At 38.7% G+C, this 15,986-nt stretch overlaps 1 protein-coding gene across 2 annotated transcripts; it reads left to right on the top strand.

Moving 5' to 3' along the window:
* Positions 1–1,471: 1,471 nt before the first annotated feature.
* lhx6a (LIM homeobox 6a) lies at positions 1,472–15,981 on the top strand. 2 transcript variants are annotated; one of them, XM_079363637.1, is made up of 9 exons: positions 1,472–1,986; positions 2,865–2,936; positions 3,128–3,310; positions 5,063–5,184; positions 13,205–13,422; positions 13,759–13,859; positions 13,988–14,083; positions 14,322–14,496; positions 14,601–15,981. In XM_079363637.1, exons 1-9 carry the CDS (start codon positions 1,909–1,911, stop codon positions 14,678–14,680), a joined length of 1,125 nt encoding a protein of 374 aa, XP_079219763.1. In that variant the 5' UTR covers positions 1,472–1,908; the 3' UTR covers positions 14,681–15,981. The 2 variants fall into 2 exon arrangements, with proteins under 2 accessions (XP_079219763.1, XP_079219762.1); XM_079363636.1 differs by having other exon boundaries at positions 13,202–13,422.
* The last annotated feature ends 5 nt before the right edge of the window (positions 15,982–15,986 follow it).

The following is a 15,986-nucleotide window of genomic DNA, read 5'->3' as shown; positions in this document are numbered from 1 at the left end:
TATGGGTTTCATGCTAGAGCACAATACTTTGATCTATGTTTTCCTGCAGGTTAAACATGCAATATGAGCACATAAAGTCATTAATTTTGGAAGAAAAGACACAATAGAAGTGTTTTCTGACAGACCTTTTATTGTGAGCTAAATGTCCTCTGCAGAGCCAGTGTTTTCAAAGTTTAAAATATTATGCAACTCTCAGGCGAGATGAACATGCAGCAGGGATGGAGGTCAGGAGATGATGATAAAGATGAAGAATAAAAGAGTGCGCAGAAGAAATCCAGTGCCACCTCTTGATATAGCAAACCCTTTTTAAGTGTGTGTGTATGTGTGTGTCTGTGTGTGTGTGTGGGGCAGCGGCTGTCTGGGTTACAGACCATCCCTTAAAGACATGGCGTAAATCGTAAAATACATTTTTAATTAAAGGTTAAATGTACTTTTGAACTATTACATATTTGTTTAACTTTTTTTTGTTACATATGTTATGAATATATATATATATATATATATTACCAGGTCGGGTGTTCTTGGATGGGTTATTTCCTGATCCAAAATGTACGGTTGGATGTGAGATCCTGCCGTGATTGACATGCTGATCAAAACCGGTGCGCGCGCCCTCACATATTTCCTGTAATTATCAGACTTCCTCTTCGTTAAATAACTGCGTGAGCATTTTTATTCATCAGCATCACCTCATCTTTTGTGTGCATAAATATTCTTCAAAACACGCTCTTTCCCGCTTTCCCAAACCCGTTCTGTTAGTGTTTGCAAGGCCGATATATGTCTGAATGGCCCCAAAAAAAATGGTCAAAATAAATGTCTCATTTCTTAAGATAATAGTACAGTCATGGCATTTTAAAAAAATGATACGTCGGAATTTGAATGGATTTGTAAAATTTCTGTTTGTATTGTTTGTTTTTTTCTGCCCTGCCAATCCCAATAGCTATTTTTATGTGTAGTCAACCTTCATTTACATTTTTTGTTAACCAATGTTACAACGAAAACAAAAGCAGTTCAAATTAATTAATGTTATATTAAGTGATTAATTAGTATAACCCGGAATATTGCTTTAAACATTTGTATTCATTTTACATTACAATTAAAACCATTTTTTTAATATGCACTTTTCTGGTGTGATCTTGAGTATTCAGCATAAAACTATAGGGTACAGCCTGTGAAGACGTTGCATATAAAAAGGTCTATTTATATGCCGAGCATGTTAACTATTATGTTGCAGTCTATCCAGGTCTAGTTGTATATTTGTAGTAGCAAATAAATGACAATTATATGCGTAACTATAATTTACATTTGGTATTGTGTCCTCTGGTAGACGCTATAAATGTGTGGCATATCGAACAGAGTAGCAGAGTTTAACTGAGTTTCTGTCATAACTGTTCCAAAGTGTGTCCACCCTTCTCACGCAAATGAAACTGTTCACCCTCCCCCTTCTTTAACTGTAAGGCAGGCCAGAGAGCCGCGCAAACTTTCACTAAAGCTCTGCTCAGTCACTCCGCTGCTCTGCTCTCTTCGACTTTGCATTCTCTCCTACACCAACGGAGCCTTGGAGTAAAAACTGCCAACCCCTCAATCTGATTCATTTCCTGTAGTCAGACTCTTTCCCTAAAGTGGATAGAGGGGGGACACAGGATAAAGGAAGAAATCTTTCTGTTCTAAATAAAGCAGCAAGCAGCTCCAGCACAGCAAAGATTCAGATCGTATCCACTTTCTTTCAGTGGCAGTCACAACATCGGTTGTAGAGAAATAGCATTTTGCCTTCAAAAAGACACTGTGCGACTTTGACTCGAACCCTGCGCGCATAGCACGGATGCGTGTTCAGACGCCCATCGCCGAGTCTTCTCTTGAATCCACGCACCGAGTTTGGAGACACTGTACGCTGTGAGACTGCAGGGGTTCATGTACTGGAAAAATGAAGTTTTGTCCCCTCTTTCAGAGGGAAATAAGATTCTGTCCGAAGGAATTCCCACGAAACAGGTACCTACACTTTGAAAAAGCTGTGAGTTCAACTGTGCGTAAAAGTTTGAGACTGCATACTTGGGCTCGCTGAGCCTTTGACGTGTGATTAGACATATTTATTTTTGCGTGGTGATGCTGACATACTAATATTTTTGCACAGGTAGCCTATTTTTTGTGAGTTAAACGTGAGCCAATTTGAATGTAACCATTTTTTTCCTTTTTCCTTAGAAAGACCTTGGATCTATTTTCCGACGCAAACTCGAGCAGTTTTTTTTTGCAGCAGATAGCGCTGTGTGTGAGTTTTGTTTTGTCTCGCTGTGATGTCACAAGGACCGTAGCTTGTGTACTGAGATCAGCTGCACGCGCCAGCCGCTGTGAAGAGGCACGCGCCTCTCTGTTATGAATAGCGTGATTTGCGGTCCGCGAGCCCTGTCGAGCGCTGCCAATTCGCCAGAGAAGAATTGGATTTTAATTACAGCCATTAAAAATCAAATTTGCAATTCTTTGGGTGACCCGTTGCCTTTTTCTGACTGACAGTTGAAATTGACACTCTGGGTCCCTCTTATCCGCAGCGTTTCGAGCTATTTGTAATTACAGGTAGTTTTTCCCCCCTCCACTCTCGTGTCCTGGATTGCGGAGAAAATACTATTATTGTGAGAGGCATGGGTTAAGGGGAAGGGAAAAATCAATCCAAATTGAAATAGCTTCATTAAAATGTGCCTTTTGTTGCGGGGGCCCTTTAACAGTTTTAACCGGGGTTTATTGTCAGGACTAGCCTACTTTAAAAAGGAGTAGCCTTGGAGAGCTGTCTGCAAATGTGCCCCGAGGATTTCTCAGCTGACGATGAGACGGGGCAAGTAAAGAAGACCTGTCGTTTACTGATTGTTGTCTTATAGGTGATCAGCACGGAGCATCAGGGCACACCGGGAGGCTCGCGCTGCAGTGTGGACTCGAAACACACGCAGATGGTGAGAGCTTTACTGCTTATTTTTTTTGCACATCTTTTTTTTTTTCAGTGCCAGATAGTTGTCACGTTAGTCTACATATATTTAAATAGCTGTGAATTATGAACGCATTTTTACGAATAACACAAACTACGAGGTGTCCAAACTGTGGGTCGAATTCTGTAAGATTGTGCCGTGTCGATGTTCTCTTGCAGTCTCATTCGGACGGAGAATCGCAGCGGTCCAACATGGAGAGGGAGGACACACGCTCGTCTCCCAGCACCCCATCCACCCCCTCCGTGTGCTCGCCCATCTCCACCACCAGCTCGGTGCCCTCCACCGGGAAGAACGTGTGCGCCAGCTGTGGGCAGGAGATCCTGGACAGATACCTGCTGAAGGTGAGAGGCCGAGAAAACTGTCGAGGGGTGGGGACTTGTTAAAAAAAAAAAAAAAAATGTTTTCCGATTATTTTTGGAGCGTGGCATTTATTAGCAGATGATTTAATGACATTTAGTCCTTGGTTCTGGATTGGGACTGTTCTACTGTGTTTTTAAATAAACAACAAATCTGGCATTATCTTTAAATTGAATCTCTATGTAAGAATGAAAAAAGAGCAATAAATACAACAAAATATATATGTTTAAATGTAACCTTTAAATATTTAAACCTGACAAATAGTGCATAATTGGAATACACGTATGCTAACTAATTTTATAGGCTAACCAATAAATGTTATGTTATATGTGTTAGGTTTGATGAATTAATTATAGTTCCTAAATCAATCATTTGATTAGGCCTATATGTTTACGGAATTGTTAGAGTTCAGATAACGAAATAAAAGCAGAAGAGCTGTTTTGGTGGCCGCAGACACAACAAGGATGTTTTGGTTCCTAGTTTTACAGCCCCCATGTAAATACGCTCCGTTTTGTCGCGTGCGCCCGCGTGCTGCCAGCAGTCTTTAGAAGCGTTAATGGGTGTGTGTGTGTGTCAGGATGTGAACATCATTAGTTGATTATCTGACGGAGGAACAGATAACGTAGGATAATATTTTCTTGTCGGTCAAGGAATATGTTACTGCATCGAATAGAAGTGTTTGTGAAAGTTTAGCATTATATTTAGCCTAAAATACAGGCTAACAAATATTTGTATTATAATATCAATAAAATAAATCTTCTTTGGGTTGTTATAGTCTATATTGCAAGACCTCACATGCTATTATCTAAAACTTTTATTCATATGGAAAGATCTTTTCGTTATTTTTAACTGACTGAAAAACATGAATTTTAAAATGTTTTGTTCGTAATAAATAATAATAAAAAAACATCAAATTGATGTTATTTAAATATCATCTTCGTTCCATATTAACATTTAACAAAATGTCAATCTTTTGTCGTCGTTCCCTTTTAATATATTCTCTATATATTTACGTGAAGAAGTAGACTAAACTAAAAATCTTCAATCTTAGATATTTCTTTCGCAATAGAAATATCTTCAGCTCCATTTTACATTTGGTTGTTTAGCCTCTAGGCTACTGAAGAGCAAGGAGACGTGATTTTCGATAGACTTTTATATCGGTTGAATGTAAAACAGTAACCATGAGCATAAACAATGCGGATAATTTCAATCGCCATATAGGCCACCTATATCGGCTATATTTAAAAATGTGCTTCTTTAAACAGCCAAACTTATTACAATAATTGTATCATTTTCTCTTACATATAGACCAGATATTTTTAATGCCTGACATGTATGCTTTGTTTTTCGTTAATTTCAATTGTTGTCAAATGCTAAAGAATCTATTATTATGCGGAAGGGCTCGAAGTCAGCTGAGCAATGTTTGAAGCCTATAGGCCAAGGCTTTATTAGGCCTATAATGTATTAAAAAAACAACCATAGCACGAAATTGCTAAACTTGCAGGCTATTAATTTATAATAAGATATAGACGTGTGTTGACCTAAGCCTTACAATAAAATCAACACATTTTTACTCCAATATGAACGCATAGAGGCCCAAATATCCATCGCAGATAAGCTCCAGAAATAGGAACACTAAACAAAGTCAACAGAGCAACACATACACGCTTTGAGTCCCTGCTGCAGTGATACATCATCAATGTGTGTGTGATGACATATCTGTCGCCTCTTCGCAGGTGAACAACCTGATCTGGCACGTGCGCTGTCTGGAGTGTTCCGTCTGCAGGACGTCGCTACGTCAGCACAGCAGCTGCTACATCAAAAACAAGGAGATCTTCTGTAAAATGGATTATTTCAGGTAGGGTAAGTTTATGACCCTATTTTCAAAATACCACGTCTACTCTGCACACAGAACCCTTCCTCCTCTCGTCCATATCTCTCCCATCTCACACTCCCTCTCTCTCTTTTCTTTCAAACTTACACACAGCCTGCTTACAAACTCTCTCTCTCTCTATTCTTTTGAGATGGATGCGGGTTAAATGTGATCTTGAAAGACATTTTGAAAAATCCTCAAAGTCTGTAACAAAGTCTTTAGTGTAGCCTGTAAGCCAATCTGAAAGATGAAACGTTTTGTTATGACTATTCAAAACATAAAATATGCAACAAAAATAAAATGTAGACCGTATGGGAAATTATTTGCTTAGGGTTAGGATAGGTATCTTGAGAACGTGCCAATGTGGACTCCTTCTAGCCTACCATTTTGGAAGTATAACTTAATCAACGTTCCACAGCCGCGCCGATAAATGAGATTATGCTGCATTGATGTGACAGATAATTTTTCCTGTTTATACTGTGGATCGTGTCCGACCCTTGACCTGATCTTTTTTTGTCCACAAACTGAAAGGCCTACATTTTCCGTCTTTCAAGAGTGTAACTCACACCCAGCAAACACATACATTATGCAGAAATCTATAAGATCTGTTAAGACGTAGCCTCGTTTATTTGGTCCATTTAGGCAACAAAGCATGAAGTGAAACATTCACAACAAAGAAGAATTTCGACAATTATGAAAGTCTAAATGTTACTTCATTGGTGTGTTTTACTATTTGCATGTGGTGCAAATAGTAAAATGCCAAATGGTGGCTGTCAAATAAAAACATACTTGATTTTAATTGTCTGAGATTCAAACAAAGCAAAGTGATGGAGAATATTAATTATATGTTCTTTTCAATTATATAGGCTACTACTTTATAACTACTACGATAACTACTGTGAGGCATTTAAACAGGTTAAGTCATACCCTTCTCTATCTATCTATCTATCTATCTATCTATCTATCTATCTATCTATCTATCTATCTATCTATCTATCTATCTATCTATCTATCTATCTATCTATCTATCTATATCTAAATATAAAATCGTAAAGGGTAGAGAAGACTGTGAAAACATATTCATTCTTTTCTTACATTATTATCACCTTCTATTAAGATAAGACTTGGAGGAAAAGAGTGTAGCAACCTGTATAACTCTCCTGCTAAGGCCTGTCATGTCTGCTAGCTTCTGTAATGTCTGGGCATCTGGATTGTTGTCCTGGGCAAAATGAGCCAATCTATCTATCTATCTATCTATCTATCTATCTATCTATCTATCTATCTATCTATCTATCTATCTATCTATCTATCTATCTATCTATCTATCTATCTATCTCAATACAGAAGGTGGGGTAAACTATTGACAATGAATAAGTTGCATTCATCCAACATGAACCGTAGCTGTTTCTTTTCTACTGCTGAGGATGAATTAGTCTTGGTTGACAGATTTATTTTAAGTCATAGATTCTGATTCACTTTCATTTTTTGACTGTGTGTGTTTGTGCCTGTGTGCATGTGTGTGTGGTATCTGAGGTTAAATGGGGTTCACACCAGCAACAGTATAAAATTCTGTGCCGTAGCCTGAATGTGCTGCATATGTTGTATAGACCCATGTTTAGCACATTAGTTTGAGTATATGCATATATGTGCATGTGTGAGTGCTTGGAGCAGTGAGTGAGCTTTGGTGTGTGTCGGATTGAAACCTGAGACCAGTCCACCGCTCTGAGGTTTATAATCACCAGCAATTAGTCGTCCTCCACCCCAGACCCTCAGACCTCCAGACCAGCAATTAGACCTCCCCGAGTGCCTGGTCAGCATGTTTCTGATCTGAATGAGACTCTTATCCAACTTAAAAAACACACTAAAACATAGACACAGCTAAATGTGAAAGCATGAATATGAATTACATGCCAATATTAGCAAGGAAGCACTGCAAATATTGCCTCCTTTTAAAACTCAAAACACAGTGAAACACAGATAAACATACACTGAGATCTATGTTTATTTATGCATGTCCAGAAGCTGCCAATCATTTTGCTTGCTTTTTTTGCTTCTTTTTTTTTTTTTTTTTTTCAAAATGGAGATTTATATTAGCCTGGTCACATCATAATAATATTTTACCTGACCCGTTTCCATTTCAGTGCTCCTTCAACGTTCACCCCTCTCACCCTAAGTTCTGCTCTCAGGACTGTGAGCTGCTGTTGAATACGCAGAGAGAGGATTCAAAATATGTCAGAGCGTTAGAAAATGGTAATGAGTGGAAGCAATGAAGCTGCGATAATATACTCATCAGAGAAATCCTGCATTGTAAATACGTGAAGTTGTGAATGCAAAGCAATACCATGCAATACAAGTGTTAACATTTAGATATGGATGAAAAAGGATTAGCATATGGTATAGACAGAATACACACATTTGAACATCCATTTTATATCAATCTGTGTGCAGAGGGGTTTAGTGTCTGTGAACCGTAGCTCAAGTCAATCAAAAGAAAACTTGAAGTGCAACAGCTTTACACTCAAACTCTTGCAGATTTAATAGCTGCATTGTACTGCTGTTTGTAAATTAGCCCATTGACACCTAAAGGCAAAAGTCAATAATGAAATATTTAATTCCGATTGAAGTACAACAAATGCACTTTTTTTTTTTTAAGACAAAACAGTACGTGAACTCAAAAATACAGAAAGGCTAACCCTGAATTAGCTTCTGAGCTACAGCCAGCCTTTGATTAAACAAAATGAAGAGATAGATGGAGATGGAGAGATAGCCTATACCCATATAATGTGTGATGAAAAAAATATTTTTAAGCTCCAACATCTTAGTTATTTGTTACACCACCTAAACAAGGTAGTTATGGTCCCCCCACGAGTAATAATGGAGAAATTAATGTTCTGAAAGTTACATTTAAATCACATCACATTTAATTCCCCACTTTTTTTCCATTGGTAAAGTATTTGTTTTTACTGCAATCATGTGTTTACTCTTTCAACCACCTTCACAAGATAAAAAAAAAGTACATCGTTTTAAATGTCCAAAGCTTGTACAAAACCACTGCATTTATTCAAGTTGCACTCCTTTCTGTGGGATAACTGTACTTACAGTGTGAAGAGATGAGTGACAAGCAATGTGATAAGGAATTACATTGGATAGTCAGGCGATACTGAAGGTCAAACGGTTGACCGTGGCTGTAATTTTTTTCTAAAAATGGTTACAGCCATGAGAGAAACATTCTCCTTTGCATAATAATATTTGATATCCTTGGACGTCACACTGGTAAGAAGAAAATATTTAGAGGCTCTGGCAGTAACCGTGCAGTTTTGCTGCAGGGCAGGGGCCTGAACAAAGGTTACCTCTGTAAATATAAACTGTATTTTGGGTTTAGGCCAGATTTAAACAAGGCTAAACACCACTGTGAGTCCAGATCCTCTGGGCTGGTTTTAAACCTCTGGAGATATTTCCTCATCTGTGTCAGCCTCTCATCTGGCTTTGGACTGACAGCTACTTTAATGGGGCGTAATAGCAGGAAATCAGACTGGGTTGCACTCCATATTTGTGTGTGCGAGTGAGTATGGTGATTGGGGGGGAGGGGGGGCAGGGCAGTACAGAGCCCATGCTGTGCCTCTCAAACCCATGTCAGGGCTTAGGGGCTTGCACACAGACACACAAAGACACAGACACACCAAATACACATATACCCAAACCTTTTCTTTATCAGTTTCTTCCCCTGACCCCCCTTGCTTCGATCCGCCCCTCCCTCACCTCGCTCCGTAGTAACATCATCCTCGTTCTTGAGCTGCAGGCCACACAGGAAGTTGCATTGCTGAACTAATCAGAGGCACCCTGGGATACTGACAGTGTAACCAGATTCTGTGTTTGTAGGAAACTTTGTGGGCGAGATGTGTGCATGTGGGCGTGCGTGTGTCTCTCTTTGTGTGTAAATGTGTTTGAATTGTAAAAATAATTATTCATGGACTCACCCACCTCTGGTACGCTGATTAGGTATCCATAGCAACAGTGACAAGAGACAGTACAAAGAGTGATCTGAGTTTTTTTAATTAACTGAAATTATAATAAGACATCTGTCACATTTAAACAAAGACTACTGAGTCAGAAAAGAAGAATTTAATTCACAGTTATGGAAGTGTTAGAGGAGTAAAATATTTATCATGTAGGGTTTACGTTAAATCCTGATAATTTGTAAAATTGGTTAAAAGAAGTTGACTCGAAATTATTTAGATCAATTTTCCATTCTCAGATTTCCACAAGGTTCCGAACATGAACCTTGTGTTTTAAAACCGCAGTCAAGAAGGGAGTATCGTAGGACAAATCTAATAAAGATTACAGTACTCTCGTAGCACATCAGCAATAATCCAAAGAACGTGTACCTTCTCAAACCCGTCTTTCAGCAGCAGGTGAATTACTGATACATACAGAAAAGATTAGACAGTATGTAGCCAACAGAAGCAGGCGAGATCTGGGGGGAATAGGGAGTTTTGCGGTGCAGGATTTCCCTCTTGTGAGTGATATGGAGGCTCTAAGGAATGGATTGCTAAAACATAAACTGCAGGGTTTAAAAAAAAAAAAAAAGACAAAACACGACATAAAAACACAGGGAACAAGAAGGGTGGGAAAAGGGATATTGAAGGGGAAGAGGGAATGAAGATGGAGGAGCAGGAGGGGGGTAAAAAAAGGGATGATTTGCAGCTTTTCTGGGTTCTGTCTTGGAGCATGAAACTGACAAGCTGTCATGCTAGATTAGCTACAATGTTCCACAATATTTTCCTCTTTACTGTAGGAACATACTTGAATTCCTCATAACAATTTAAAATTATACTTAGTACATGCTGAACTTTAAGTCAAGTTGACGATTCCAGAATGGCTTTATTGGGCTCTAAGAGGTTTTGTTTTTGTTTTGTTTTTTTTTGCTCTAGTTTAACATATTTGTGAGAAATTAACTTGTCAGTGCTTGGCCAACTAATTTTATTTGATGCTCAATACAAATACTTTAACCTCCCATAAGGTCATATGTTTGCAATGAAAAATAACAGGCGTGTTTAAATGAAGATTCTTTGACATTGCTGCATTAATAAGGTGAAGGAACAATCATAATTCACGTTGGACATTTTGCTCAACTGTTAATATAAAATGTTGTTGCTGTGTTTAAAGTTATAAATTGTCATTATGTAGGTCAGTTACTGAAATTATTTCATTACTTTTCAAGTTTTAAGCAACTAAAATGTAATAAACAGTAAAAAAAAACTGGAAGGAGGTTGGGCAAAGTGAGACAGGATATTTGACTTGTTAGCTAATAGCAAACAAACCTCCTTGCTAACATTGCTTTAATTGGGACATAGTTAACTGAAATTATCTAGAAATTGAAGGTTTTTTCACTGTATTTTTGTAGCTATCATAAACTAAGTCAGTCGTGGCTATGAATAATCTTGGTAGATGTAAGACATAAGCTAAGTAAACTGTTGTCTTGTAGGAATGAGTTATCAAATATGTTGGGGTTTTCTTGTGGATTGTCATTATCCATTTCTATAACCATTTCATATAACACCTGTCTGTAGACAGGTGTTATATGCTTTTTTTCTTGAGGTTTTATTTTTTGCTGGATTGGTTTCTATTTGAATTTTGTATCATTTTGTATCTGACAGGGTTGACTGCTTAATGTGAGGTTCTTTGCCTTAATGGTTGCCTTGGTGACGGTGGTGGTTCGCGTATGTTTTAATGTGATGCCTTGCAACTGTGATTAAAGAAGTTGGTGTATATATATATATATATAAAACTTGTTATTCTAGTTAACGGCAAATATACAGTAAGTATATATATAGTATGTTATTTTATGTGTCATATAGCCTTTTTTATGAAAAAGATTGTTAACTCCCCTTCATTTATAAAGCGAGCACATTAATATAACAGCATAAGCATATAACAGCAAAACAGCATCAACATTTAAACCTCCCACCATGAGCATGACATCAGGGGGAAATGGTTGTGTGAATATGGTGAATTAAATGTGAAGGCAGATGCTGAATAAGACAGATCCTCACACGGTAGCCATTTAAAGATGCCCAACAAATATTCTCGTCCATATTCTAGACAGGAAAATGAATCTTCAGCTCAACAAGCTAATATACATGAAAAGAGGCTTGGAGTTTGAGATGTCAGCGATATAGTATGCTTTCATCCCAGATAGAGTGGACTTGAGAGCACTGATGCACTGCCAAACCCACTCACTTGGCAACCCTTGTGCTCTCCGTCCCCGTGCTCTCTCTGCCATCCACGCTATTTACTTTGCCATTTCCCTCAGCCACTTCGTTCCTCTCTCCATGTCTGCTCTTTTTATCCTGCCCTCACCAGTTCTAGCCTCCTTCATACCTTTCAACTACTGCCTGCTCTTTGAATTTGGCTCATGTTTGTGATGCTCGGCTTTTCCTGTGTGAGTAGCTACATGTGCTTGTACAACTGTCAGAAATGTTGAGTCACATAAGCTCTAGAGGCCTCTGTCAGTGCCTGTTTTACAAAATAATCCCATCAATATGGAAATGCTTCCAATTTGAGTAAGAAAAAAACAGAACATACTATCCACTGTTATTCAGTTTTACCCTTGAGGCAGCACTTTTTTTCAAGCTGCCTCCCACTTCAGAACAGGCAGCTGCTGACCCCAACAATGGCTCTTAACCTAACCATAACCTTCGCAAACCTAAAGCCTTTATGCTCATTAAACCTCTAATGTCCTATTTAAACGAGGAGCTTATTCACTTTTGTTTCTTGTGTTAAGAAGGAAATTGGTATTTTATTTCAGTTGTGTTTGAGGTTCAGCTGCTCAGTAAAACCTCTCAGTTAGAGGATAAGGATAACGATATTTGACGCTTTCCTATTTAAACAAATCCTAGTAAAAGACCAAAAATAAAGAGAGATTTCTGTCCAGTCAAGGTTTGAAAAAGCATATTGCATCAGAACACTATTGTTAAATTAAAACTATATAAAATGAGTCACACTGTTTATACAAATACAATAAAAGGGTAAATAGACTTGGACTTTTATAGCACTGTTCTCGTCTTCTGACTACTCAAAGTACTTTTACATTACATGACACGTTTACCACATTGACACACTAATGGCAGAGGCTGCGACGTTAAGGACCCAACTGTCCATTAACAATATTAATTCATGCACATCACAAGCGGTGGGAGCACACTTGTGTCAATAGGAATCTTATCGTTATTCAATATGGCAGTATTTACTTTGACTTGGTTCTCTTTCACCTTGGTATTTGTCTCATGCTGTTCACAGTCACGTTCAAGTTTAACAAATGATCTAAATGTGTAGATTCCAGACATTAATTTTTTTGAGGAATTGTTGTAATGTATTTACTAAACAAATGTAGGCCGCCCGCTCTCTGACCATCTATCTTTCATCACCCCCCTCAGTGCCCCTCAACCCCCCACCCATTTAGAACAGTAAGTCAGGTGGTTTAGGTTTATACGCAGCCTGACCTCACTGTTGCTATCAGTTACAGCACGACAATCTCGAGTGATGTCATGCAAGTCTTTCTTCATCTTCCACTGCGTGTAAAACCACCCCGGTTTCCATGTGTGTTCCCCTGTGTCTGTGTTTGTGTGTGAGCGTGTGCTTGTGTCAGGGCCTTCAAGACTCAGCCAGGAAATTGCAGGTGTTGGTTTGTTTGCATTCAAAGCTCAGCTTGCAGCCGCAGCCAGGAGTCTTTTTCTGAGGGCGATATCCTCCTCCAAGGTTTCTTCCTTAAACCTCTTTGAGTTCTGCCAACACTTCAAATTAAAAAACATTTATTTTGACTTCAGCTCACTTGAGATGTTCTCAAATAAAAGGACGTTTGTTAAGTTCTGTGTTCGCTACCTGGAAATGGCCTTTTGATAAAATGTATATTTTCTCTACTGTGTTGCTTTTACCGTATAAACTAATACCTCATTCATTTTCCCTTCCCTCTTTTTTTCTCCTCTTTCTCTCTCCCTCACAGTAGGTTTGGTACTAAGTGTGCCCGCTGTGGGCGCCAGATATACGCCAGTGACTGGGTGCGGCGGGCCAGAGGAAACGCATACCACTTGGCATGTTTTGCGTGCTTCTCTTGTAAGAGGCAGTTGTCGACGGGAGAGGAGTTTGGCTTGGTCGAGGAGAAGGTTCTGTGTAGGATCCACTATGACACCATGGTAGAGAACCTCAAACGAGCAGCTGAGAGTGGTGAGTGCTGGATCAGGCAGATTTAAAGTAATGGCTTTTTGTGGATGTCCATTTTTTTGCTGAAGCGGTTATCAGAATTTGTGGATTTAATTTTTTTATATTGCAGCTCCTTAAAGTTATCATGTCATAATTAACAATTGTCTAATGCTATGCTTATGTTGTTTATAATTTACATATTTGCCATTTTACCTTTTGATTCTAGTGGATATTTATATGATATGAGGTTCACTGGGCCATGTTTTAAGAGTTTGAAACCTTTACATTTGGGGTTCAAACAGAGGAAAAAATATCTGAGTCTTCATTGCAGGTCATCTAATCTCTATCTTTGTATTTCAGGTAATGGTATCACATTAGAAGGAGCCGTTCCGACAGAACAAGACAGTCAACCCAAACCAGCCAAAAGAGCACGGACATCCTTTACTGCAGAACAGCTACAGGTTAGACACAAAAAACAAAGAATATGTTTTTAATTCAGCTTATTATGTAAACGTTCAGCAATCTTGCCTTAATTGGATCTGAGAAGCGCTTGATTTTAATCAAGCAAATAATCTGTCTCAACATGCAGATCATGCAGGCTCAGTTTGCCCAGGACAACAATCCAGATGCCCAGACGTTACAGAAGCTAGCCGACATGACAGGCCTCAGCAGGAGAGTTATACAGGTTGGTACAAACAAATCTACATTCATGTCCTCCATGTCTAATATTAATAGAAGGCTGATAAAAATACGACAAAAATACTGAATATATTTTTAGTTTAGATTTAATAAATAAATGTATATAAAGGATACAGCGACATGATGTCTGGTTAGATGGTTTGATGTATGGATAGATGGCGGGAAAATGTGTCGTTACAGCAGTAGTACACAAACACATCACATGATACATTGTGTCTTCATAGGTGTGGTTTCAAAACTGCAGAGCAAGACACAAAAAGCACACCCCCCAGCATGGTGGGGCTCCCCAAGGTCATCCCCAGTCCAGGATCCCCTCGTCCCTGCCTGATGAGCTTCACTACTCCCCCTTCGGTAGCCCTGAGCGGGCACGCATGGTGGCCTTGCACGGTTACATCGACAGTGAGTTTGGATTTTGGGCAGTAAATTCTCAGTATTTTTTTAAAGCAGATCTGTTTGTGTTTCACTGTTTTAATTCTTTTTTTGTATTTTTGTGTGGTCTTCAGGTCATCCTTTTTCTGTGCTGACCTCTCAGGGTCTCTCTCACCAGGCCATGTCACTGCCTCAGCTCCCCCTCAGCCGCTAACATTTCACCACTTTGGCCCATATGACCCCCAAACCTCTGGATCTTGGACCTGCCCTGGAGGTCACACATAAGTCAGCTTGGAGAAAAGGAACACTTTTCAGTAGCCCTGACTATTTGAAAAACCGAGGAAGAAACCAAGATTTATCCGTCCTTGTTTTTTGGGTCACTCAGGGGGACAGGAATATCCCTCCTGCAGTCAAAAATGAGAAGCTTTCATTAGCAGGAACTCACTGACTGAATTTTACACCACCTTGAAGGACCTGTTTTGCTACACATGATGTACAGCAATCTCCACTCCTCCCCACATCCTCCAACTTAAACGTGGAAGGCGTTTTAAAGGACTGATAGCTGTCATAGAGGGGAATATTAAAGGGGACTGGTATTGTGCCAGGCACACAGTAGACCACGTTAGAGGTAAGACTGCCCTCTTGTCTCTCTAAGTAACCATGAAGGAAACCTATATGTAAAAGAAATATGTTGACTGTTGAAATATTTTCTTTAGGAATGACATTGTCACGTCTCAAAAATTCCAGATTCAAATTTTCAACTCAAATAACGAGAACATTTGGTTTTTTGCAAAATGATGAAAATAATGTGTGCCTTATCTTTTCCATAATTATAATTTAAAACAAATGACTTGGCCTCTAAATCTGCCATTGTAACAAAATCAGATTCTACGTCCACAAATGGCATCTGGTTTGAAATGAAGGAAAGGCACAATGCCAGGACATTTATATCAAGACTGTAGATTAGAGGCAGTTGCTAATACATTTTCAGCCGCCACAATTCAGCTAAATTTCTTTAAACTGCCAGAGAAACAGAGGGAATATTGAGATAAGCGCACTTGTTGTTTCCTATAAAATCTGAACTGTTACAAGTTACATATTTTCATATTTCCAAATAATTGTATTATGACTAATTTATAATTTTTACAGTTGCTTGTTCAGCCTCGAAGTGCGTGCACAAGTGTCTTACACACGAGGAGGAGTGTTGGTGTATTGGTACAATATAAAACAGAATGGAGTTGTATGTGTGTGTATGTGTGTGTTTCAGTGTGATTCTTTGAGTGTGTGTAATGGGAGGAGTCAAGAGTGTGCATCTGTATCTTAGTGCCATGGGCATTGTGTGAAGAGCAGGATCCAACAAGACCTCAATGTTCATGTATTTATTGAGATGGTAAATCCCTGTAAAGCACTTTTTCCTCTCTGAAAATGGTTTTGTTTGGTTAAAAGAAACTTTGAATGACATAAAACTAAAAAGTTTATTTGATAGACTGTGCATCCTTAATGTTTTGTGTACTAAAATG

Source organism: Symphodus melops (genome assembly GCF_947650265.1).
Source record: "Symphodus melops genome assembly, chromosome: 16".
Lineage (NCBI taxonomy): Eukaryota > Metazoa > Chordata > Actinopteri > Labriformes > Labridae > Symphodus > Symphodus melops.
Note: the sequence above shows the minus strand (reverse complement) of the source record. Positions and strands in the feature narration are given on the sequence as shown.